The sequence below is a fragment of the Podarcis melisellensis genome (genome assembly GCF_964234715.1).
Source record: "Podarcis melisellensis genome assembly, chromosome: 3".
Lineage (NCBI taxonomy): Eukaryota > Metazoa > Chordata > Lepidosauria > Squamata > Lacertidae > Podarcis > Podarcis melisellensis.
In genome coordinates, this window is record NC_138530.1 from 110,377,303 (window position 1) to 110,404,187 (window position 26,885).

Sequence of the window (26,885 nt, forward strand, 5' to 3'; positions counted from 1 at the left end):
TGACCGAAATTCAGTCATTGCAGACAACACTTAAGATAGGCCAGGGGTCTGCATTTGGTACAGGAGGGATGCAATTTATACCTCACATATTGCATTCTTTGGAACTGTGATTTCTAGGTTTCATAAGGGCCGGTGATTTGTGGTGGAATTGGTGCCAGGTGACTGAACTTTCCACTCTGTGAACCTTTAGTTTTATTTTATCAATAGTGGCAGACCATGCCCTGTTTTGTGATCTTCGGCTTCATTTATTTATTTCTAGGAATTTTTAAAAAAGGACGCAGCAACAAGCATCCTTCGAGAGTGGACTCTCCTTTGAGCTTTGCTGGAAATGCGAAGAGGTGCAGGAAAACAGCAGCAGTACTGTTTCCCTTTGGTAAGTCATTATTATTATAATTATTATTAAATTTGTATACCGCCCTATACCCACAAGTCTTGCCCTCCCCGTCAGTTATGCTAGTGGATATCACACACAGAAAAGAAGGAATGTATGTACAGCCCAAGGGTAGCCAACCTGGCCTCCTCCAGATGTTGATGGACTACAACTCCCATCAGCCCCAGCTAGCATGGCCAACGTCCAGGAATGATGGGAATGGTAGTCCAGCAACATCCAGGTTGACTACCCTTGGCATAGCAAAATGAAGACACTTGCACACTTTCAGCGATTGGGCTGAAAGGTTCCCAATCTGGTCTTCTGTCCTTCTTCCATCCTCCAAGCCCTCAAGGAGCCAAGGAGAAGAGCAGTCAAGGAGAGGCCCTCATCTTCTCATTGCTGCCCTGGCCTTCTTTATAACCTAGCAGCCCCACACATTTTCTTTTCTGGGGCAATACATATTTTCTCCACGTGCTGCCACCCATTTTGCCAAGGCCGCTGGTGGTAACGATTTTCACGCACAGCAACCCGTCGTGCAAGGGAGACTCAAGCATACTTCCCAGTGCAAAGCCCTCAAAGATATTTCTCACTCACCTAAGGACACAGTGCCGCTTTGGGTGAGTCCAGAGAAGAAGACATTTCGTGAGGTCAAAACCCAACAGGAATTAGGTTGACTTTGGGAGATGGTCTCAGTGGCGTAGCGTGGGTTGTCAGCACCCGGGGCAAGGCAAATAATTTGCACCCCATAACCCGTGGATTTGCACTCCCTAACCTGTGGATTTGTGCCCCCTAACCCTAACCCCCAGATGTTGCGCCCGGTGAGGCCGGCCCCCCCTGCACCCCCCACGCTACGCCACTGGATGGTCTCTATCAACACTTGCAGAGAATCATAACCCGCAGAAGTATTCTCATGCGCGTGAAAACCACGAAAGACTTCCTTTCTTTCCAAAGCGCTTGTTAATATAAAGTGGCGTTACAACTCTTAACAACTGTGGCAGAGGTGAAAAATCCACTCTCTCACCCCAAAGCAAACAGGGATCTGTGCTAAGGTTGAAAGACAATGTTGAGGCCAAGGCAAGGCTTGAAAACCAAGGCCATATCCAAACATCCACTGGCTCACACCAACTGAGAGTTGCCAGCTAATCCCATCACCAGCTCAGAACCAGGAATGGGAGGACAGGCTCATGGACTCGCCTTCCTCGTGGCTGCATTGATACTACTTACCTAGATGGGTTGGGTGGTAGCAAGATTCGTACTGTGGGCACGCTGGCAGGAGAGTTGGTTTGGCTCTACCAGTATGCCCAGGCGGCCCCAACTTTGCTGCCACCCTGTCCTCACTCTGCAGCAGCAGCCAGGTGGAGCTGTCAAGGAGGGCAGCTTTCTGGCATGGTCCTACCACCCTGGCCTGCTCCTGCCCCCAACCATCAATGTGGTGTGTTGGTCAGGCAGGTGCTACAGAATGGAGGATGCCCTACATTTTTTGCTTCACTGGCTCATTCAGTTGCAAGCAAGCCAACAGGCCAGTTGAGTTGGGAGGGCGAGGTGGGGAAGAGCCTTAAAATGAGTAGGGGTCAGGGAAGCTGAGCTAGCACTTTGCAAGTGGGTTTGCTTCACGGACAGGACCAAGTGTTTCTGAGCAGAGGACGAGTTAGAGTGGGCCAAGAGAAGGGAGAAGGGGGGTGAGGTGGGGTAGAAAGGGATAGGTCTGGATCCAATGCAATCAATGGCCCTGTGTGAAAGGCTCATAGCTCCCCCAAGACTTTTGAATTGCAAGGTAGGTCAAGAAGACCAGGCTAGCTGCAGACCTTCCTGTAGGTGCTCAGGCAGGACTCCTTGTACCTCCTATCACAGGCATAGGCAAACTCGGCCCTCCAGATGTTTTGGGACTACAACTCCCATCATCCCTAGCTAACAGTGGTCAGGAACAGGGATGATGGGAGTTGTAGTCCCAAAACATCTGGAGGGCTGAGTTTGCCTATGCCTGTCCTAACTAAAGGCTGACCATTATGGGCTTCCAGTCAGTCCTTCAGAAAGTGCTTGGCTTCTCCAGCTGGCATTCCCAAAGCCAGCTGGCCAAGAAGGGTTGGACCTTGGCCGCTTATGCAAAGAGCCATCTTAACTCTGAGCATCCTCCTCGCTGCTGCTGCTCCCAGTTCTTCTTTTGAGGTGGTGGTGGGCTTCTAGGAATGCCAGAGGAACCTTGTTGGATCAGACCACCCAGTTTCCAACAGCATCCTGCCAAATGCCTTCAGGGATGCCCACAAGCAAGCAGTCCTCCATTAGGGCGAATGAAGTGCTGCCCCACGCACCTCCACCTACCCCCACCTGCCTGCCTCCTTACAACCAGCCAGGGGTTGGCTGTGCCTGTCATTGGCTCCTGCTTAACTGCTGACTCTCCTATCTTCCAGTCACCGAGCGGACACCAACCACCCCGGCAAGCAACGCACGGAGGTAACAGCGCCCCCTGCTGCCCAGCTCCCACCCGCACACTCCCAGCAACTTTTATCCAGAGCTGCAGCGCTACTTGAACCCTGGAGGCTCTCAGTTCAGGACAGCCCTGTTGGATCAGAACCTGCATTCCGCTCCAAATTCCTGTTTTGAGCAGCGCCCAACCAGATACTTCCGGGAAGCCCAGCCTTCTCCAGCTAAGTGCTCCCCCCATCCCCGATCTCCCATTCGGGGTGGGGGTGGGGATAGACTGCCCCTGAGTCTGGAGGCTCCATGGAGTTGCCATGATCTCTGCCTGCCTGCCCGCCTGCCTGCCTCCCCCGGTTCCGCGCGTCCTCCTCTTGCCCCTCCGCTCCAAAAGGCGCTCTCTCGCGCCTCCCTCGCCCGCTTTTGTGTCGCCGCGTCGCTGCGGTCTCTGGCTGCCGCGCAGGTACCGAGGCTCTCCCAGCGCAACTGGGACTGGCGGAGAGGCGGAGGCCCAGCCGCCAGCTGGCTTCCCGAGCGCCCTTCGCCTCCAGCAAGTGCAAAGCAGCCAGCGCCTCCCTCCGCTGGCCCAGGATCTTCTTTCTCTCTGTGTGCGCCGCGCTCCCTCTACCCCACCCGCCTCGCACCCCTTCTCCAGGTGGGGAGGATGCCGAGAGAAGCCGGGCGGGAGAGCGCAGAGGCGGGAGGAGGAGGAGGAGGAGAAGGGGCTCCTTGCCCGCTTGCAGGTGGCCCTGGGCCAAAGCGACCCCGAGGGAGCCCGGCCCTCCCCTCCGATGACCTCGTAAGGAACCTGCCCAGCGACTGGGAGGGAGCGAGGGAGAGACCCGGAGGCTCGTCGCGCTGCCGCCGCCGCCGCCACACAACCCATCGGTGGGGAGGGAAAGACAGAAAGAGAGAGACACAGAGAGAAGAAGGAGATCAGGGACCTGAGACGCATCCTTGGGCATCTGTCTGGGCAGTCAGATCCAGGGAAGAGCCAGGGAGAGGGGAGGAGAGGGGTGGGGGGAAGGTGGCGGCGGCGAGACGGAGGAGGGGGGAAAGGAGGGGTTGTTGCTGATGATCGGAAGTTGCTGACAACCGGGCAGCACCTTCTCCTCTCTCCAAAGGCGGAGAGACAGAGTGAGTGAGAGAGAGACGCGCAGACACACACATACAGGCGCGCGCGCGCAGCAGACACACCACACACAGGCGCGCGCGCGCGCGCTCCCTCACTCGCATCCAGCGAGCCCGGAGGAGGAGGAGGAGGAGAGACGGGGGGGGAAAGAGGAGAGCTGATGTCTAAGGGAGTCACTCGGAGGAGGCAAAGCAGCCGGGCGCTCAACTTCTCCGCCTTGCTGCTCAGCGCCAAGCGCCACCGCTGGAAACCGGACGCTGCCGCCGCCGCCGCCGGACTTGACAAGACGGGACCCTCCTTTCTCCCATGGCCAGGCTCGAGGTTTGACCGCTCGGCCGCTCCCGGGAAGCCACTGGACCTCGCCGCCGCCCCCGCCGCCTCCGCCGCCGCGCTCAGCGATGTATTATTCCCTGCTCTCCGCCTGCACTTGCCTGTAAGGATCATGCTGACATTGCCCCGCTTGGCGCATTTCTTCGCCAAACCCCCCTCCCCGCCACCGGCTTTTTCGTTCTTTCTTTCTTTTTTAAAGTGTCACTTCGGGATCTTTTCAGCTCTCCCCCCCCCCGTGACACTCTCCCCTTCCCCCCAAAAGAGAGTTTCCTCGCCCCAATATTGAATAACCTAACTGCGCTCTTTCTCCAACAAAACCACCGGCGCGCGCGTGTTGATTGTCTTTTGGTGAACTTTCCATCGCATCCTTCTGATCTTTTGTTGCCTTTCTCTTCTCCCTCTCCCCAGATGTTTACACTTCCTGCTGCTGTGCATCCAGGTACAGGTAAGTGACCCTCCCCCTCGCAAACCTCTTCCCCTGTTTGATTCTTTCTCTCTCCGCCCCCGCCCCCCGGCCCCGTCACTTTTACGAGCCAGTTTATTATAGCTGTAGAGAGAGAATCCACTTGCTCTCCAAACCGGCATCTCCCGCCTTGCCGAACTTTCCAGCTCAGACAGAGCCAGAGCGAGAGAGTGCATTTCATCCACCGGATGAATCAAACGGTCTTCAACTTCAAGGATTCCCTCTGATCAGACCCTCCCCCCCCCACCCCACCCCAACGCCTGTTCCCAAATGGCTGTTTCTGCTGCAAGATGCCAGGAGCCCTGCATTAAGAAGGTATTCTCTGGAGCGCATTAGTCTGGCTAATGATGTGAGGAGGAGATGTTGGCCTCCGCTTTGCAAAAAATGTTGATTGATGCACTTGCAGGGCACGGGCAGGAGGTTCTGCTCTTGGAGCTCTCTGGCTCTCAGGAGGACTTGGAAAAGGAAAGAAAATAGATTCCATGCTTTGAAGACGCGTGAGATCTTTCATCTAACGTGGAGAGCCTCCCCTCTCCTTGAGGAGAAACGCACCCGGATCCAATCGGGCTGGTGGCGGGGAGGAATTAGGAAAGAAACTCTTTGCAACTTGGAGATGCCTCTCCAAACATCTCCCTCTCTGCCTGATTATACTATAGTAAAACTGGCTTGGTGTTGGGTGGAGTGGATCGCATGGTTTTCCATGACATTCTACCGTTTTTTTGTGAGGAAGGTGGGGGGCGGCGGGAAGGAGCTGGGAAAGAAGCGAGCGAGAAAAGAAGGATTTCTGGTGCGTAGCTGGAGCTGGTGTCGAGGCAGCACGTGCGTCCGGAGACAGACCCGCCCGCGATCTTGAATATTTCAGAGTTGGCAAGGCAGGTGCTTTGGAGACCTCCTCCGTCTCGCGCTCTCGCCTTGGCCTCGCCGCGCTTCGCTGTTTGTTGCTTTGGGCAAGCTTCCCGCGCGCGTCGTAAGGAGCCACAATGCAGCCAGGCGCCCTACAACACCTCTCCCTCCAACCTGCTCTCCCCCTTTCTTTTCTCTCCGCCGGCGCCCTCACCTTCTTCCCAAGGTCGCTCGCTCGCTCTTGCTCCAGCCGCCTCGCTCCTCTCGCTCTCTCTCTCTCCGCCCGGAATGCACCTGTCTGCCAGGGTTTCTGTTGCGGTTGTTTCATGTTGGGTAGGAACTGATCCTGTACAAACGGATTAAAGCCTCTGAAATCCGAGCCTCCTCCGAAAGCCAAGCGCCGAGAGCCGTGCCATAGCCTTACCTCCTTTGAAAAAAAAGCGAAGTCTTTAAAAATCCCCAACCCAGCAAGAGAGAGAGAGAGTAGGAAAAAACAACAAGGAAAGGGGGACTCAGAAGGACCGGGAGAGAGAAAAAGACTCCGAAATCTTCAGCTGTAAATTACTTTGCGGTTGGAAGAAAAAGGCGTTTGCTCACAGCTAAACGGGCACCCTTGGCAGAAACAGACAGACGCAGGGCGGGCGGGAGGGAGAAAGCTCCTTTCTCTCCCCCCCCCACCCCCATTTGTGCAGTAACTGAAGTTAATCAACTCCTATCCCACCCCCTTATCTGTCCCGCTCCCCACCGCGCTCCCATCCCCTCGTTGCTTTTAGGGAATCAGAGGACTTTTGGCGTGGTGCCTCTAAAGCACTTGCTAAAAAATCCGATCTCTTACTTCAGCAGCAGCAGCCTTTTAAAAAAACCCAAAAACTTTGGGAAGTTATTGGCATCTATACAGTTGGAGCTCTCAGGCTTTCCAAAGCAATAAAATAATGAAGAAGAAGAAGAAGGGAGAAAGAGAGAGAGAGAAAAAAATTACTTTCTGTACTCTCCCAGTATTAGAACCATACTTCACTTTAGTGCTGATTATGCAACATTTCTTGTGCTCCGGGGGGAAATCTGACAGCAGGATTTGCTGCAGAGCGAAAGAAAGCTTGTAAGAGGCTCTTCTTCTTGTGCCATCAGCGCACGGGGCGCTTCACAGCCTAAAGATAAAAAGAAGGGTCTCTGCCCCGAGGAGATTGCAATCTAAAAAAAGTGACGCAGGGGGAGCAGCGGGCAAGCGATGTCAGGTGCAGAGCAGGTGGGCGTGGCTTGGTTGAAACAACAGGGGGGAGGGGCAATTAGACCCACGGGACGGGATGGAGGTTCTGTGCCGCTCCAAAAGAGGAAGATTGAGGAGAGGTTAAAGCAGAGAAAAGTATGTGCCGTTCAGTTTCAGGATGCAATCTTGCACCCGCTCACTTGGGAAGTGATCCCCATTGAACTAAATGGGATTTAATCAGTGGTGAAGCTTGGCTTTATTTCACCCAGTTTGGCACTCTTGGGTGTAGCCAGGATTTTTGTTGGGGGGGGGGCAGGCTTTTTGCTGGCAGCGGCGGTGGGGTTTGGAACCTAAGTTAGTGATGTATTTTTATTGATTTTCATTTATTTGGGTAGCAGCTGCCCCTCCCTGCTCCCGGGCTTCACCCATGTTGGCACCCCCATGTCCATTTGCGTACACACTCTGGGGTCTTCTCTTGGGGCAAAAAACCTGGCTAGCCCACCCACCCACCCTAGCTCCGGCTCTGGGTTTAATATCTATGTAAAGATGAGTTGTGGGTTAAACCACAGAGCCTAGGACTTGCCAATCAGAAGGTCGGCGGTTCGAATCCCCACGACGGGGTGAGCTCCTGTTGCTCGGTCCCTGCTCCTGCCAACCTAGCAGTTCAAAGTGCATGTAGATAAATAGGTACCACTCTGGCGGAAAGGTAAATGGCGTTTCCATGTGGCTTAGTCATGCTGGCCACATGACCCGGAAGCTGTACACTGACTCCCTTGGCCAATAAAGCAAGATGAGGGCCACAACCCCAGAGTCGGCCACGACTGGACCTAATGGTCAGGGTTACCTTTAACTTTACCTTTAAAGTTGCATTGTCACATGCTTACCAGCACAGTCCTCTGCATGCTTCCTCAAAAGCAGGTCCCCTTGAGTTTTGTTGGTGGCTTAGTCCAGGCATAGGCAAACTCGGCCCTCCAGCTGTTTTGGGACTACAACTCCCATCATCCCTAGCTAACAGGACCAGTGGTCAGGGATGATGGGAGTTGTAGTCCCAAAACATCTGGAGGGCTGAGTTTGCCTATGCCTGGCTTAGTCCCACAAGTAATATGTGCAATAGGATCGTGGCGTCAGGCTTAGTTTTAGCAGGGGGTGAGGACTGAGGGGTGGGGCAAACTTAAGCCAGAGTCTTTAAAAATACACATTATTAAGAATGGGTTTGAAGGGAATGGGGAGGGGAAAAACTGTTGTATGTGTGCTGTTCCGAGCCCATGGGATAGAGTGGGATATCAATCAATCAATCAATCAATCAATCAATGATAAGTAAAGGTGATGTCTTCCTCTTCCTCCAATCTGCTGGGAGGGCCTTTTTAGAGAGGGTCCACTAATATGGGTATCATAGCACAAAGCCAAACTCTTGATTAGTTCTCTTCAGGACTTTCAAGCACATGTGTACAGTGTTAATAAAAATATATATGAAAAGGTGCACACACAGGGAGTTTTTGTTTATTGACCACTTTGCTATCCAGCGCATCTGGATTGATTTGGGCTGGATTTCATGTGTGGAGCTTGAATGAGAGAAAAAGAGAGGGAGAGAGAGGAGGATTAGAAGCTTTTGATTATAATGATCATCTTCGGTAGGAGTTAACCTTTGGCTTTCATTTAAAGCATCACTTAGGCTTAATATTTATTTAGAGGAAATTGTTGCCTTTTGAAGTCTATAAGGAATGGATTCAGTCCTGCAAGTCTGCTCCCACCAAATTTAAATATTGAGGCAAAGGATTTCAGCCCACGCATTGCATGTTACTTGGAGGTTTAGGAATTAAACTTTCCCAACATCTTAGGAGGGTTGGCGTCAGTTAGCTGTTGCAGTTTTTATCATGGCTGGGATTTGTCATTGTTAACCTCCAGAAAGCCCTCCCTGCCTTTACCAAATATACCAGGTGAGCAAATGACAATGGACCCAATCCACTCCTTTGCATGCCACACTCAATGGATAGGAACACAGTAGACCGGGCTCAGGGATATCTGCTGAAAAGAAGTGATGGTAGGGGCATCCTTCATCAGACTAAGGAACTAGGATGACCAGGTGAGATGGCCTTATTGTAACTCACTCTATGTGGGGCTGCCCTTGAGACTGACCCAGAAACTCCAGCGGGTGCAGGATGCCGCTGCGGGACTCCTTACGGGGTCCTTGCCACTGGATCACATTCACCCGGTGCTATACCAGCTGCACTGGCTCCCGGTGATGTACAGGATCAGGTTTAAGGTGCTGGTTTTCACCTTTAAAGCCCTAAACGGCCTAGGACCCTCGTACCTATGGGACTGCCTCTCCTGGTATGTCCCATGGATGACTTTACGGTCTTCAAATAAAAACATCTTGAAAGTCCCAGGCCACAGGGAGGTTAGGCTGGCCTCAACCAGAGCCAGGGCTTTTTCGACCGTGGCTCCAATCTGGTGGAACACTCTGTCACAAGAGACTAGGGCCCTGTGGGACTTGACATCTTTCCGCAGGGCCTGCAAGACAGAGCTGTTCCACCAGGCCTTTGGCCAGGGCACAGCCTGACCCCCTACTGCTGTAATCCCCACAGAACTCTAGCCCAATGGTTGCCATTAATTTGACTTTGAATTGATTTTAGAATGAATTGATTTTAGAATGTATTTCAATTAATTGATTGTGATTTTATGTAAACTGCGTTATTTTTACTGTTGTTAGCAGCTCTGAGCCTGGCTTGTAAATAAGCCCAGGCTCAGAGCGGCTGAGCCTGGGAGATAACTAAAATTTTATTATTTTATTATTATTATTATTGGAGAATCCACAGGAACGCTAAGCACGCCAGTTGCTTTGATGAAATGACAAATGCTGCTTAAAATGTAAACCTTGAAAATGTTTTTTGCTCCTGTGTCAAAGCGGCAGTACAGTGGTACCTCGGGTTACGTACTTAATTCATTCCAGAGGTCCTTTCTTAACCTGAAACTGTTCTTAACCTGAAGCACCACCTTAGCTAATGGGGCCTCCTGCTGCTGCCGTGCCGCCTGAGCACGATTTCTGTTCTCAACCTGAAGCAAAGTTCTTAACCTGAAGTACTATTTCTGGGTTAGCGGAGTATGTAACCTGAAGCGTATGTAACCTGAAGTGCATGTAACCTGAGGTACCACTGTAGTGAAGGTGCTCTCCAGGGACACCTTGCTCCAGAACACCTCACGCTGAGGAAAGACTCTGTGTTGTGACTCTGTGTGTGAGGCTTCGGGGTGCGATAAACCGTTTTTGGAAGCCATGGCAGAGCAGCAATGGTGATCCTTTCGGTGGCTGGTTGTGGCTGTTCCATGGCCAGCAGATATATCAGATATATGTGGCTTTCTCTGCCAGGCAGGGGGCCATGTTATGGCAGTGGCAGAGGAGAGGGCAGGCTAGCAGCAGTGGACAAATTAATAGCAGTGGCAGGTGGGCAGTGGGGTGAATCCACTCCACCGTTGCTTGAAAAAAGAGGCTCCTCTTTTCTCATGGAACGGCTTTCCCTGGAGGGCAGCCCAAGCTATCCCACCCCACTCTGAGGACCAGTCTAGACTAGCATCCTTTTCCCACCCATGGCCAGCCAGTTTTTTCCAGAAAGCCCACAAGAAGGCAGAAGCTTGCAGCTGTTACCCTATGGTGCTACTCCAGTGTTGCTTTAAGCTTCTAACTGTGATAACAGTTACGCTGTCTGGAATGCTCCTCTGAATGGTTTCATGTTCTATAATTAGAGGGGTGGAGTCAAGGAAGGAATTAACTCATGACTATGTTCTGTGCAGAGCAGAATCACACACAGAGGCCTTCCTTCAGCCATCCCTTTGTAGAGTTGAGAGGTTTTAAGAAGAGGATGCAAGTAAAAGTGGTACCCATGGGCATCAGAGAAGAGGTTGAGCAAAAAGGTCAGGCTAGGGGACCCTGATTCAAATCCAACTTGTCTAAGTTCACTGGGTGACCCTGGGCCGTTGACTATCTCTCAGCTTAACCCACCCGAGAGAGTGGTTGTTTTGATTAAAAGAGGGAGGTGAGCGTGAGGACCACATGGTCAATCATCTTGAGCTCCTTGGAAGGAAAGGCAGGGAGTAAGTGTATCAGATGAAAAACAATGAAAGTTAGACATGCATTCATGCAGTGGAAACAAGGTCAGCATTAAGCAGAGCTAGAACGTTGCTTTGTACATCTTGACGCTGAAAGCCATAATTAATTCCCTTCCAGTTGGGTTGAGGGGGTGGGGGGGGGGGAGATTAGAAAAGATCCACATAATTGGCTGTGCTTGCTGCAGTGATGAGATAAAGGATGGCTTTGACCCTGCAGTTTCATTACTCTCCTCATGTCCTCAGTGCTTGGTCCAGCAGTCCTAGAACACTCAGCAAGAGAACTTACTTAGGTAGCCTGGTGAAGTCTTGACACGGCCTGCATCTAGATCTGCAATTAGATCTCTTGTGGGATTTCCACAGCCATTAGACATTCTTTCTGGTACTAGTAGCCATGTGCCAAGCATACGGGCCTTGCCATCATTCTATGGTGAGCATTCACCATCATGTTGTCTTAGCCAGAGTCTCTTAGCCATTGCCAGGACTCTTGATATTATGCAAACAGTAAAATATGTTGTGAGGTGTTTTTTTGTTGTTGCAAGACGTCATTCTCCTTGCCATCTGAGACTGACTCATTTTTTGCTGTTCTTCGGCATGTTGTCAGCTGTTTTGAGCATGGTTACAACTGTGGAAAGGTGGCTCACAAGTAAAATTATGTATGTTGCACAGGGCGAAAGTGAATGTGAGGTGTGGTGGGCAAGGGGTCAGGAGCCTTAATCTGTGCCCAGGGCTGGAGTCAACACTCAAGTAATAAGCCAGTGAAGTTAACTCTTTATTCAAGTAAACCAAAACACAGCTCATGCCTAGTGGTCTCAGCAACCCACCCTGGTCGGTCTTGCCCCGATGACACAGTTGCGAGGACTGAAGGTCCCCGCCTTCTCACCCCGCTCCCGGAATTTTCCCACACAGTTTGAAACTGTATCTGTGCACAACTAATCTCTGTTCTGCTCTTTTCATTTCTCTGCGCATTCTTGGAGATGGGGGGGGGGAGCTGGTCACAGCAGGAGGGGGAGACTCCCTTGATCTCAACTTTCTGACTCCCCTCCTCTCCTGCCTCCACTTCTGCCTCTGATTCTGGACTGCTCTCTGCCACAGAGTCTTCCTGCTCACTAACCCCTGTTTCCCCTCCAGCTTCCGACACCTTCCCCCAGACCTCTCTCATCGTTGTCCCCCCACAACTCCCCTGGCTCTGAGCTTTCTTCCCCTGGTGGTTCCCTAGTGGATTCCCCGGCTGGTGCCTCTTCTGCATCCAGTCCGTCCATGACAACCGGTGTGGTGTAGTGGTTAAGAGCGGTAGTCTCGTAATCTGGTGAACCAGGTTCGATTCCCCGCTCCTCCACATGCAGCTGCTGGGTGACCTTGGGCTAGTCACACTTCTCTGAAGTCTCTCAGCCCCACTCACCTCACAGAGTGTTTGTTGTGGGGGAGGAAGGGAAAGGAGAATGTTAGCTGCTTTGAGACTCCTTTGGGTAGTGATAAAGCGGGATATCAAATCCAAACTCTTCTTCTTCTTCCTGTTGGCTGAAGTCCTGTATCTTCATTGCTCTGGGTGATCCCAACGGCAAAAATGGAGATATTTTGGCAGCCCCTCTCCCTTCAGGCTGCTACAGAGAAGATAAGAGAATTATGGCACTGGAAGGGCCTTGAATTGAATCATCCTAGAGTTCCCTATCTCTCCTATGACCCTATATCCATGGCAGGGAACCTGTGACCATTCAAGAGAGTGTCTTGTTGGACACCAGTTCTTATCAGTCCTAGCCTGCATGGCCAGTGGGCGGGGATGATGGTTTGGGGAAAAATTATGTGACCAGACGTCCTTCCAGTAATTCGCTTTTTTCAAAAATAATAAGTTGGATTCTTTATTCCATCAGTCCCACTTGAGCTTGGATACTGGCGCCAAATCCCTGGGAATGTCCATTGGGGGTGGTCTGAGAAAGAACAGTCCTGCTTCACTTGGCAGTGTCTAGGCCTCAGCTGGAGGATGGTGTTCCGTTTTGATCACCACTTTCCACGAAGGCTGTGGAAATAGAAGAGATGGCTCTGAGGACAGGAGAAACACAAAGACTTGCAGCAGGCAAGGCCTGTATCAGACCAGGCTAAGCAGGTTTAGAGAAGACAACAGAGGACAAACCTCACTTTCAGGCTCTTAAGGCTGCTATAGAGAAGATAAGAGAATAATTGTGCCACAGGACAAGGACCTGGGTAGAATAATACTCTCTTCTACGATCCTTTGTCAGGGAGAGAGAACCTGTGGCTCTCCCTAACTTGTTAGACTCCCAATTCCCATCTGCCCCAGCATTAGAGATGATAGGAATTGGAAGTCCAGTAATATTGGCAAGAGGGCCTGTCCTGTGTGCACATATGAGGGTGTCTTGAAAAACGAGGGAGAAATCTAGTGTTTTTTCTCTCCTGCATGTGTTTTGTGCAATTAGGGAGGATACAATGGCAATGTTGTTGGAGACAGAGACCCACATGGGTGGATTGGTGAAAGGGCTGACAAAGGGCAGTGCCAGCTTCCACGTGGCAAACACCCTTGTTTCGCTTGCTGGTTTGTCTCTCCTGCTCTCCTGCATCACTTTTTCGTATCGCTAGAGCGGGTGGTTTTGGTTTTCGTCAGACGTAGCAGCAGGAACGACGGTTGCACATCCAGCCAGACAGATGATTTAGCCTGCCCAAACAGCTGCATGCTGGACAGAGCAAAGAGTGTGAGAGCAAAGATCAGCTTGTATTCTTGCAGCCTTTGGGACTTCTGCGTGTGGGGATGGGCCAGAGGCCATATTCCGTTAAGTAATTCCAACAGCAAATGCTTTGCGAGAGGGAAGAGCTCATCCCAGCTACATGCTGAAAGAGATGGCCTTGTTGGTTCTGTCGAGCTCCATGGGCAAAGCAGATAGGAGCATGTGTGAAGAGAGAAGGAGCCTCCTAATTGACTCTGGGACAAAAAGTGCTTCTTGTTTTGGCTGAGGATATTCCTGGTCTGGGACGCGGGTGGCGCTGTGGGTTAAACCACTGAGCCTAGGACTTGCCGATCAGAAGATCGGTGGTTCGAATCCCCACGACGGGGTGAGCTCCCAATGCTCAGTCCCTGCTCCTGCCAACCCAGCAGTTCAAAAGCACGTCAAAGTGCAAGTAGATAAATAGGTACCGCTCTGGCGGGAAGGTAAACGGCGTTTCCATGCACTGCTCTGGTTCGCCAGAAGCGGCTTAGTCATGCTGGCCACATGACCTGGAAGCTGTATGCCAGCTCCCTCGGCCAATAAAGAGAGATGAGCGCCACAACCCCAGAGTCAGCCACGACTGGACCTAATGGTCAGGGATCCCTTTACCTTTATTCCTGGTCTAGAACAATTAAGAACTTAGGAAGAACCCCTCTTCTCTCACAGTGGCCAACGAGATGCTCATGGGAAGTCTGCAAGCAGGGCTTGAAGGCAACAACCCTCTCTCCACTTGTGTTCCCCAGCAATGGATAATCAGAGGCATTCTCCCTCTGACAGTTGAGGGAGAATGTACAGTAGCCTCCATGGGTAGCTAGCTCACTGAAAACCTTATCCTCCATGAATTTGTTTACTGGCCCTTTAAAGGACCAGCTCCGAGGGTCTTCTGGTGGTTCCCTCATGGAGAGAAGTGAGGGAGCCAGGCAGAGGGCCTTCTCGGTGGTGGCGTCCGCCCTGTGGAACATCCTCCCATCAGATGTCAAGGAAATAAACAACTATCTGACTTTTAGAAGACATCTGAAGGCAGCCCTGTTTAGGGAAGTTTTTAAATGCTTGATGTTTTATTGTGTTTTTAATATTCTGTTAGGAGCTGCCCAGAGTGGCAGATAAAGGTAAAGGGTGAAGGGACCCCTGACCATTAGGTCCAGTCGTGGCCGACTCTAGGGTTGTGGCGCTCATCTCGCTTTATTGGCCAGCATGACTGAGCCACTTCTGGCGAACCAGAGCAGTGCACGGAAACACTGTTTACCTCCCTGCCAGAGCGGTACCTATTTATCTACTTGCACTTTGATGTGCTTTCGAACTGCTAGGTCCCTTTACCTTTAATAAGATGATGTGAATTGCATGGCTCAGTTGTGGGGAACAGGTGGCCCTGCAGGCACATTTCAGCTTCCGGCCTAATTCCACGTGGCCCTCTGACTTGGCAGCTTCATTCTGGGTCTCCCCTTTGAGAATGGTTTCATCTTCTGCATTGTGTGTGTGTAAGAATAGGTGTGTGTGTGGGGGGGGGAAGAGATGCGGCCGTTGTACAGTGAGCCCTGGGGTGGCAAAAGCGTTGGAGGGAAGGAAGCCTTATAGTGAGGAGACTGGAAAGTCGAGAGGGAGATGAGGATGGTGGAAAAGGAAATTCCCACAGAAATGGGCAGAGCAGAAATGGATAGGGTGATGGAAGAGAAGTAGGGCAAACCCTCTGGAAGGAATCAGCCCCAACAGTGTTACTGGAGGTGGGGAGGATGGGGGAAAGCTAAAAATAGACGGACTGCTAGAGGGTGGGGAGATTGCAGAGGGAGAAATGAGTTGGCACAGAGAGGGCTACACAATCCTGAAATATTGCCTATGGATAGCTCAGTTGGTTAGAGCATGATGCTGATAATACCAGGTTCGCAGGTCCAATCCCCATATGGGACAGTTGCGTATTTCTGCATTGCATGGGGGGAATGGACTAGATCAGTGTTTCCCAACCTTGGGCCTCCAGCTGTTTTTGAACTACAATTCCCATCATCCCTGACCACTGGTCTTGCTAGCTAGGGATGATGGGAGTTGTAGGCCAAAAACACATGGAGGCCCAAGGTTGGGAAACACTGGACTAGATGATCCTCAGAGGTCCCTTCCAACTGTACAAGTCTATGATTCCATTCCACTTACTTTTGATTCTGGCCTTCTGGCATGTGGCCCCTGACCGATTACCCTGAGGAAAAATGGCCCTTCTCAGGAAAAGGTTTCCTGTCCCCAAGAACGTAAGCAGAGCTCTGATGGGTCAGAGCAAAGGCTCCTCTAGTCCATCGTCCTGTTCTCACAGTGGTCAACCCAATGCTGATGGATTGCAGGACCTCAGTAGCATCCAGTATGGTGTAGTGGTTAAGAGCGGAAGTCTCGTAATCTGGTGAACCGGGTTCGCTTCCCCGCTCCTCCACATGCAGCTGCTGGGTGACCTTGGGCTACTCACATTTCTTTGAAGTCTCTCAGCCCCACTCACCTCACAGAGTGTTTGTTGTGGGGGAGGAAGGGAAAGGAGAATGTTAGCCGCTTTGAGACTCCTTAAAGGGAGTGAAAGGCGGGATATCAAATCCAAACTCTTCTTCTTCTTCCTTCCCACCTGTGATTTGCAGCAACTGCTATTCAAAGGCATACTGTCTCCAACAGGGCAGGGTGAACATAGGCATTGTGGCTAGTTAAGTCATTGAGAACATTAAAGGTAAAGGGACCCCTGACCATTAAGTCCAGTCGCGGACGACTCTGGGGTTGCGGTGCTCATCTTGCTTTACTGGCCAAGGGAGCTGACGTTTGTCCGCAGACAGTTTTCCTGGGTCATGTGGGCAGCATGACTAAGCCGCTCTTGGTGAAACCAGAGCTGTGCATGGAAACGCCGATTACATTCCCGCCAGAGTGGTACCTATTTATCTACTTGCACTTTGACATGCTTTTGAACTGCTAGGTTGGCAGGAGCAGGGACTGAACAACAGGAGCTCACCCCGTCATGGAGATTCAAACCACCGAGCTTCTGATTTGCAAGCCCTAGGCCTTATCTTCCATGAAATTGGAACCTGTCCATCTTGTTAGCCATCACTATTATCTTCTGGGAGTGAATTCCATAGTTTATATATGTGCTGTGTAAAAAACTACATTCTTTTTGGCTGTCCCGAATCTCCCATCATTCAACTTCATTGGATAGTCTCAAGGGCTGTCTACTGTGGCCCATGCTAGCCACCTGAGGGAGAAAAACTGGCCACTGTGATTTCATGCTGATGCTGCCTATTTCATAGACTGGCCACTGTGTTCTCACACGGATGTGTCCAACCAGAAGGAGAAACACAGGCCATTGTGATGTCATGCTGACGCTGAAGGAGAGAGGAACTGGCCAATGTACCAGCCCACAACTGCTGTTCACCTGAATAACAAGGAGACACTGCCTGGCACGCCAACACATTGCTCACCATGTTCATGAGAATTATGTCCTTTGCACCTTGGACCAGAATGGGGTTTCTTAACTTGCTTTTACTCTCCTGTTCCTGCATATTAGGTTCCCTTACCAGAGGTCTATAATAACAAGGTAATGAAATTTATTTGTACAAAAAAGGTAAAAGGTAAAGGACCCCTGGATGGTTAAGTCCAGCCAAAGGTGACTATGGGGTTGTGGCGCTCATCTCGCTTTCACGCCGAGGGAGCTGGCGTTTGCCCACAGATGGCTTTTCTGGGTCATGTGGCCAGCAGGACTAAACCACTTCTGCTGTGGCGGAACACCGTGACATAAGCCCGAATGCATGGAAATGCCATTTACCTTCCAGCTGCAGCGGTACCTTGCGATGGTGTGCTTTCAAACTGCTAGGTTGGCAGGAGCTGGGACAGAGCAATGGGAGCTCACCCCATTGAGCAGATTTGAACTGCCGACCTTACGATCAGCAAGCCCAAGAGGCTCTGTGGTTTAGATCACAGCGCCACCCACGTCCCTCACCTAAGTTCTACTATTATGAGAGAGAGAGGAAAATGACTATCTATCCCCTTTCTCTTCACAGTTTATAATCTAATACAGTGGAACCTCGGTTTTCGAATGTCTCTGTTAACAAATGTTTTGGAACCCAAACGCCGTAAACCCATAAGTAAATGCTTCCATTTTTGAACACGCCTCGGAAGTGAAACTTCTGAGGCGGCTTCTGTTTTGAGTTTCCTTATTGTATTGAAGTTTACATATTGAGTCTTCGGTGTTTGAACTTCTAGGAACTTGAATGGTCTTCTGGAATGGATTACATTTGAAAACTGAGGTTTCACTGTACACCTCTGTCATGTTCCCCAACCACTTACTCACTGTTTCCCTAAGCAGCCACAGTTGTAAGCTTTCCGTGGGGGGGGGGGCAGAGTTGCTCTAGCCCCCTGATAATTTTGGTTGTCCCTTTTCCAACTCTTCCCTGTCTTTTTGGAGATGCTACAGCCAGGACCAATGCAATGCAGTACTTTTAATTATTAGAACCTAAGTACGTTTCCAGGAGGGACGCGGGTGGCGCTGTGGGTTAAACCACAGAGCCTAGGACTTGCCGATCAGAAAGTTGGTGGTTCGAAACCCCGTGACGGGGTGAGCTCCCGTTGCTGGGTCCCTGCTCCTGCCAACCTAGCAGTTCAAAAGTACGTCAAAGTGCAAGTAGATAAATAGGTACCGCTCCGGCGGGAAGGTAAACAGCGTTTCCGTGCACTGCTCTGGTTCGCCAGAAGTGGCTTAATCATGCTGGCCACATGACCCGGAAGCTGTATGCCTGCTTCCTCGGCCAATAAAGTGAGATGAGCGCTGCAACCTCAGAGTTGGCCACGACTGGACCTAATAGTCAGGGGTCCCTTTACCTTACCTTTCCAGGGAAGCGTGGTTAATTGAATGGTGAAATGTCTACACGATCTTATTTGTTAATTCCACAACAGCCCCATTTGCAGTCACAGAAAGAGGAGGAATTGCACCGAGTCTTATAATGCAGTGAATTACAAGATGTCTCGTTACAAGATAAGGAGCAAACCCAGTGCTTTAAGAATATTGGACAAGTCTCTTGCACTTTTGCTGGGACATCTGCTCAGCATTCCTTTTTTTATATATCAAGAAGGATTAATTTGGAGGACAGTTGCCTGCCGCAGGACTTGTTGCTCCTCCTGCTTGGAAGCCTTAATTACAGAGTGCCAGATTTTAAACGCTAATGAGTGAAAACAGAAGGACAAGCTGAAAATAAGCCACAAACCACCACAACAAATTAAATGCTTTGGTAGTAGAGTTGGTTACCGCATAGTAAATAATGGCTTATTTATTTGTTTTAGCGCTCTCTCTCTCTCTCTCTCTCTCTCTCTCTCTCTCTCTCTCTCTCTCAGCAGAGCTGAGCCTGCCAAAGTGATATCATTTATAGAATTTTCCAATAAACGACCTGCATTTTAATGACCCGTGTTAGAATGACAGGATCGCAGTACAGTTTTGTAAAAGGATCTCAAGACTTCAAAGCATATTTCATTGTTTTGGGGTATGCGAGACGTTGCAGTTCATATGCTGTGTAACACATGGTGTGCAAGTATGTGAGGATTGTTGGACACTGGTCTGGCTCCCCGCAAAGCCTGGCATCCAAAATTTGGGCGTCTGATTTGCCTAAGGGTCTACAAATTTGTGCACCAATGGACTGGGTCTCCAGATGTGAGCTTTCCTCTCCTGTTTCCAGGTGTGCAGATCTGTGAACAGAATGTGCACACAGACACAAACATAGTGTGCCTTTGCCAGCAGCATAGGGAGAGAGCCATTTAGCTAACTTTGAGAGCATTGTTACATCAGATGTTGTTTTTTTTTAGAGTATGTCAATAGGCATGGTAATATTTTCTCCCTTTGGATGAATCTGGCAGAAAATCACAAGAAGACAGCCAACAGGTGTCACTATTAGTATTAGGTGATAATGAACTAGATCATATTCAGATTAGACCCATTGAAATCAATGGACTTACTTTTAGTGAGTAAAATCTTTGGGCACCATCTACAAAAAACCTGGTATAGATTCAGTAACATTTACAGTGGTACCTCAGGTTACATACACTTCAGGTTACATACGCTTCAGGTTACAGACTCCGCTAACCCAGAAATAGTGCTTCAGGTTAATAACTTTGCTTCAGGATGAGAACAGAAATCGTGCTCTGGTGGCGCAGCAGCAGCAGGAGGCCCCATTAGCTAAAGTGGTGCTTCAGGTTAAGAACAGTTTCAGGTTAAGAACGGACCTCCGGAATGAATTAAGTACTTAACCCGAGGTACCACTGTACTGTTCAGAACACCATACCAGAGATACAGTGTTTATTGCAATTATATCTATGTATGATAAGACTATGCTATGAATGGAAGAGACAAGAGGTTTGAAATAGAAATCTATGAAATGATGTATCTCTTTTTTTTTGAAAAAACGTGTAGCACTGCCTTCCCACAATTAATGCATAAAGCGGCTATAGACTGAGACATGACCACATCATTGTCTAGCAGCGGTTGCCTTGAGCCAATCTAAAAATAAACATTTCATAGCAAACCTTTTGAAGGCTGCAAACATCATCATGGCCTAGCTCAGGAAAATTGCACCTCCAATTGTTCAATCCAAACATGGGATAAGCGTGAAACAGAAAAGTGAACGAGTCTGGCACACTCGTGGGAAGGGAGAACGTCTAACAATGTTTGTGTTAAAGAGCGTGCATTGTTTTTGAGTCACTCAATTAATTTGTATGGCAATGTTTGGGTTACCAAGGTTTGGTAAAAAATACTGTGCATGTCACTTTCTTTTTTTTATTGGCTTAAATTTTTTTATGCAGACAGCAAAATGAAGAAGCCTAAATTAACATTGCCTTCTACCGATAAGAAATAATAATAACTATTACAATAATGAAAATACTAAAAGTACATTTACTTCCCCTTTTAAACTTCTGTTCTGGTTACAATATATTACTTTTCTATAAGAATCTATTATATCCTTTGCTGTCCCAGATATTTGCTTTGATAAAATAGAGCAACAGGAAAACTGTTAAATTACAATTACTTCTTTTGTCCTTACACGCTTAACAATGGCCTATTAAGAGTTCTGCTTTAACACCATATTTCTTCATATATTCCCCTATGCATTCCCATTCTGCATAGAATTTTTGATTGGCGCAACCGCTGATTAATGCATGTCCCTTCTTAAGGAAAGGGAGCTGAACTCAAACCTAGCTAGTCAAAGGCTCCTCGTCCCCCCCTTAAAAAAAAGTGTTGCTTTGTTGTTGCTGGGGAGCCTCGGACACCCTGCCTCCCCTCCTTTTGCCTTCAAGGAGGCTGGCTAGCTTAAAGGCAGCGGATCCCTGCTTTCAGGTCAAACTTATCTTGCGCTGCACTCCACTAAACCCAATGTGGGACTAACACGTTGATTAGCAGCCGCAACAAAGGGCTATTGTACGCTCATTTCTTCTGCTGTAAACACATGCATGCGAGATTTGGTCATGTTTCCTAGCTGACCAGGTGCAGCCAGAACGCAGGCCTGCTCCTAGCCTACCTGACAGCCCCCTCCCTCCCGACATGTGCAGGAGTCCCGATATCTAAAGAAATTACAGACTGTCTGAGGCTGCCAAATGACTTCCTTATTGGCATTCAATGGCATCACCTTAGGAAGGAGAGTAACATAAAAGCGAAGAGGAAGGGCTGAGCTTAGGCTGTCATGGTCTGGGTATTTTCTTTGTGATAGTTCCTTCCAGTGATCAGAGTCTGGGTGGAGGTGGGGGGGTTTACCTTTCTTCCTTGTCCAGGAAGGAGGCTCCCAATTTTCAGGGCTCCAGAGGCAAATCCCACTTTTTCTTCTATTATGTGAGAAGTATTCCGCCGCCCCCCTTCCACACACATTTAAAAAAAGAAAGTTCTTTTGCCACTGCTGCACCATGTTGCCTCTTTAAACATTTTACAATGCAAATCTCGGACACGTTCCATGTCTAGGAATATGAAATTAACCCGAGGGGAGAAAAATCTGTGAATCAGACAGGGAAGAGAAACTAAAATCAATGCATTTTTCCCATTTCTCAAAAAATCAGATTTTGGTGCGGAGAATTTTTGCAGGATTTGACACATTTCGTGGGGATTTGGAATAGTAATGAAAATGCAGAGCTTTTGCAGGCATTAATCCACAGCAGCTTCATATGCTGGGTGAGAGATCAATGTTTGTGGACTCACCCCCCCCCCCGTTTTGAACCATTACATCTGAGGACCTTCCCCATTTGCTCACAGAAATAACTGATTAAAAAACTTAGAGATGTAACCAAAGAGCCTTGAGGCACCTTGAAGACTTTATTTATTTTTTAACCACAGCACAAACTTGTGTGGACTACAATTTCATCAGATTCATTTAATTTTGAAAGGTATTTTTTAAATGTCACAATGACTTCGCCTGAAAACGTTTTGACTAATTTCAATGGGTCTACTCTGAGCAACAGTTGAATACCACCCCAGTGTTCTCTGGCCAGCTTGCAATAAATAAATAGGGTATAGGTAAAGGGTAAAGGGACCCCTGACCATTAGGTCCAGTCGTGACCGACTCTGGGGTGGTGGCGCTCATCTCGCTTTATTGGCCAAGGGAGCCGGCGTACAGCTTCCGGGTCATGTGACCAGCATGACTAAGCCGCTTCTGGTGAACCAGAGCAGCGCATGGAAACCCCGTTTACCTTCCCAACGGAGTGGTACCTATTTATCTACTTGCACTTTGACATGCTTTCGAACTGCTAGGTTGGCAGGAGCAGGGACCGAGCAACGGGAGCTCACCCCGTTGTGGGGATTTGAACCACCGACCTTCTGATCGGCAAGTCCTAGGCTCTGTGGTTTAACCCACAGCGCCACCCGCATCCCTAATAAATTGGGGGGAGGAATCAGCAGATGACTCCCATCAACAGAAGCCCTGTGCGAGGAGGACTTCTGCTTTGAGATAATTTTGTCTGGCAAGCTGAAATATTTGCCCTGATAAAACGAATGCCTTAGAATGCTGTTGAATTCCTCCTATAATATATATGATACATATGGAGTTATATGTTCATGTGTGTGTGTGAAAAGTATGTAAATCTAAGTGGCCTGAGCAAGAGACTCCATTCTCTCGAGTGAAAGGGGGCACTGTGTTTAAACTTCATTGGCACCCTGTGTGTTATGTACTGAAGTTCTCACCCTGGGCCAGCAGGGGGATACTGTGGATAGTTGTCACTCAGGTCCACATTTGCAAATAGGGAATTGAAAGTGACGTTCAGTGATTGGATAGTTACAGAAAGTTGTTACTGTTGCTTTGTAGTTGAGCTCTATATAAGCAGGTTGGCTGAACCCTTCAGTTCAGTTCTGTTCTGGGCCTGTGAATAAACAAGAGCTGTTTGAAGAATCGCTGTGTCGTCTGATATGTTCACCCACAACTTAAAACTGTGCAAGGCCAAAATTATGTGCCCCCACCTCTCGCCTTAGATTCTGCTCAGTCCACTAGATCCAAGGTTGTGATGCTCTATGGCGCCCCCCCCGGCTCAGTGCTGCCCAGTGCGGCAGAACTGGTCATACTGCCCAAAATCCACCTCTGTCTATAGGCAAATCTTTGTGCTCGGTGCTGGGGGCTGGTGCCCACTGGTAGGGCGGGAGACCAATAGTGGGTGGAGCCAGAGCTAATTGACAGGCAGAGCCCCACCCCCTTGAAACTGGAGTAAATCAGAAGACAGACGGGTTGGGGCTGGCTGAGGTCAGAGTGAGGTTGGGAAGGGCAGTGCCCCATTTGCCCCAATGGACCATCCTCCACTCTTCCTGTTTATAGACCTGCTCCACCACCATTGCTTGGGTAGCTCAATTTGTAGAGCACAAGACTTTTAATCTTAGAGCTGTGGGTTCGAGCCCTGAATTGGGCAAAAAGATTCCCTCTGAAATATACTCGGAATCGAGAGTGGATTTCATGCTCTTTATTCAGCTCATAGTGGTGAGGAGGAATGGAATTTCCTCCACAATATCTGCTTTATATACATTATTTACACAATGGGCTGCACATGATTGGCTAATTATGAGATTCTCCTGTAGGCCAATCAGGTTGTGGATTCACTTCTACCTGGAGCTGGATTGGGTGGCTCCTGCGGACCAATCAGACTGCTGCATTCTGAATCCTATTGTTCTAGGACCAATCAGACTGCTGCATTTTGGATCCTATTGTTCTAGGACCAATCAGACTGCTGCATTTTGGATCCTATTGTTCTAGGACCAATCAGACTGCTGCATTTTGGATCCTATTCAACTCAGTACATAACACCCTCATTGCAGAGTGTTGGATTTTTTTGACCCTTCTGGTTCTTCCCATCTCCATGATTCTATGAAGCCTTGAAAATGGGGTAGTTCTAGGCCTTGAAAGGAAGGGCTGGATCAATGAGGGCGTTTTCTCCCAATGCTTTTATGCTGATGATCTGCAGTGTTTTCCAGTGGGGAATATGCTACCAATCTGATGGCAGCGCGGCAACAAAGTGCTTTAGATCATTTTACTTGCTGGCATGGCCTGTAATGGTATTAAAGAAGCATCTCCAGGTAAACAATGAATAATGAATTATACGTTGAAAATCGTTATCAATAAATAATTATTACAGTAATGGTAATATGCGCCAGACATCTGTACTGGCAGGCTATATGGCATGGTTCAGCTGAATAAACTGAGGGAGGGGACATGGCCTATCGACAGAACACATCCTTTGTTTACTAAAGATCCCTGGGACCTTGGGTGACAGGATCAGGAGAAGCGACGCAGGATCCTGTTGTTTTCTTTCTTCACAGTTTGGGGCTGCCTGGAGCGGCTCGGTGGTTGCTGCACTCTTTGAAATGATTTGCGTAAGAAGCGTTTTGAAAATGCCACTGGCTCTTGGGTATAGCTGTCAACTTTCGGATTTGAAAATAAGGGATCAGCAGCCTCGAAAACAAGGGATCAGCAACCTCACCTGTCCCAGGGACAGTCTACGGGATATCTAACAATCCGGGATAGCAGCGGGAAGCAGCGGGAAACGGCACTGAAATAAGGGAATTTCCTGCAAAAAAAGGGAAGGTTGACAGCTATGCTCTTGGGTAAACGAGTAGAGAAAAAAAATGGCTCCCCCTTCGTACCTATGAGGGCAGCCATCTTATTTTCCCATACAGTGTCCCTGAAAAGCACATGAGGTAAAAAAGGATGGTTGCCCCATAATCCTTTCCTCATATAGGCTATTGAGCTCTGAGACTTCAGGTTGCTTTTTCGAAAGAGATATAAATATATATTCTGACCTTTTTGTTCTGCGTCATGTCCAATGCCGTGTTTGTTATACTCTCGGCTGTTGTGAAGGGCTGCCGAAGGCTTTGAACCAGCCACAGGTGTTACAGACTAGAAGCCTTTTTAGCTCTACTTAACCACTCGGAAGGGTTCCCGCGCCATAGTAACAGTGTGGAATGTTTTCGATATTGTAAGTTTGGATGGATTAGGGCTGCGCTAAACCTGTTCCCTCAGAGGCTGGAGAGAGTTGAAAGCGTCGCCAGACAGCCGTGGTCACTACAGCTCACTGATTTCGGGGGCACTGGAAAGCCATGCTATAACATCCCATAATGGCCCCATGAAAAGGGTGAATATGTGTTGGTTGCAAGGGTAAAAAAATAGATATAAAAGGAGAATTCCTGGATGCCAAGATCCTAGTTAGGGTCAAAGGTTCTTTGGTGAGAGAACCTCAGCAAATATTTTGAATCACAAAACATGCAGCAAGGCAAAGTGTGGAAATACAGGCTGTTAGACCTTTAACATATGCCCTAAGCATGTTCCAAAGTTTCTCTCTTCTGCTAGTACAGTGGGAGCTCAGTTTCCAAACTTAATCCGTTCAGGAAGTCCGTTCTTAAACTGAGGCTCACTTTCCCTAATGAAGCCTCCCGCCACCGGTGCCCTTCCACTGTTCGGATTCTGTTCTTAGACCAAGGTAAAGTTCTCAAACCGGACACTATTTCTGGTTTTGCGGAGTTTGTAAGCCGAATTGTTCTTAAACCAGACTGTTCTTAAACTGAGGTACCACTGTATAGAAAAAGACTACATGTTTGGTAAGTTAAAAATGGTTTGCTTACAAACTCTCTAAAGGTCAGATTCATGTGCGTTTCCATACAACATTCAGAAAACGTTGCATAGTCAGTAAAACCTGTCTTAGTTACAGTGATGAAAGTTCCTAAATTACTGGTGTAGGAACTAAAGAAAGGCTTGTTAGAGCCATGTGGTTTGAGCTTGGAGCAACCATCTCAAACTTCTTTATATAGGCTGAGCATCTCAGGTAGACTGGAAGAGAACAAGAGGCCCGATATTCAGTTCCTCCCAAGGTGAGGTAAGCTTGACAGGACAGCTTACTCCTATGGTATTAACCCCTTCATGCATTAATTAGACTTAAGCGTGTTGTTTATCCCACATGTAGGAAAATCTGAGAGATTTTAAAAATCCAAAAGAAATAGACAATGATCTCGTAAATCCACTCCCAATATGGCACCAAACTACCCATTCTTAAATAAAGGTTGGCTAAGTATTATAGCTATGTTGATTTGAGTGTTAGATTACCCAACCATAGCTTTAATCGGCAAGGTGCACATTTTAATTGGCAGTGGCAAAATTTATTTATTTATTTAGAAAATTTATAAACCACCTGCTCAAAAATAAAATAAAATGCTGTATAGTCTCCAAGCTGAATTATAAACATGACTAAAATGCACAAAAGAAGTTAAAAGCAAATATGCACAAAGCTGTCACTGAAAACAGAATTAAAGCATTAAAAACAAATGTAACTAAGAGGCTTGCTGAAAGAGAAAAGTTTAAGCAGGAATCTTAGACAGCATAGGAAGGCATTGGCCTAACTGGTGAAGACCCTACTGGTTTAGGGATTTTCCTCCCGGTGATGGTGTTTTACTTAAAAAAGAAAAGGGAAAAAAAGATGGGAAGGAGATGTGGAGTAGGGTTGTAATGGAAAAGAAGATTGGGGAAGATTAGGAGCTCTGCCTTTCAGAAGCGGAAGTGCACAGCCACCATTAATACAACCTAATTGTTATTACATACTATTGAATTGGATGGATTCAGGAATTGTCATATATGGAGCAGAAGACCCATTGAAATCAATGGGAGGCATGCTTTCAGCAGATCTATTCTGACTGTAGCTGCAAAGTATTCCCATCTATAAGCTAATATACAGTTCAGCGACTATTCCTACTAATGATAGTATTGCTAGGATATTAGTTAAAATGAAAGCGATAACGAATACATCAATAAATTGCATAAGCCACGAGCATTCAGATTGTATTCCGGTGAATATTCACATGCATTCCTAAAAAG

The 26,885-nt window shown here is 48.5% G+C and overlaps 1 protein-coding gene across 3 annotated transcripts in view; it reads left to right on the plus strand.

The window, feature by feature from the left end:
• Nucleotides 1-201: 201 nt before the first annotated feature.
• Nucleotides 202-26,885, plus strand: part of FGF18 (fibroblast growth factor 18) — a 130,258-nt gene continuing 103,574 nt past the window's right edge. Inside the window, exons 1-3 of one of the 3 annotated variants that reach the window (XM_081906526.1) lie at nucleotides 202-373; nucleotides 2,779-2,821; nucleotides 4,656-4,692. In XM_081906526.1, coding sequence (XP_081762652.1) covers nucleotides 217-373; nucleotides 2,779-2,821; nucleotides 4,656-4,692 — 237 coding nt within the window. In that variant the 5' untranslated portion in view covers nucleotides 202-216. Of the gene's footprint in view, nucleotides 374-2,778; nucleotides 2,822-4,041; nucleotides 4,351-4,655; nucleotides 4,693-26,885 lie in introns of those variants that run through there. The other 2 variants (XM_081906530.1, XM_081906527.1) reach the window with 2 other exon arrangements.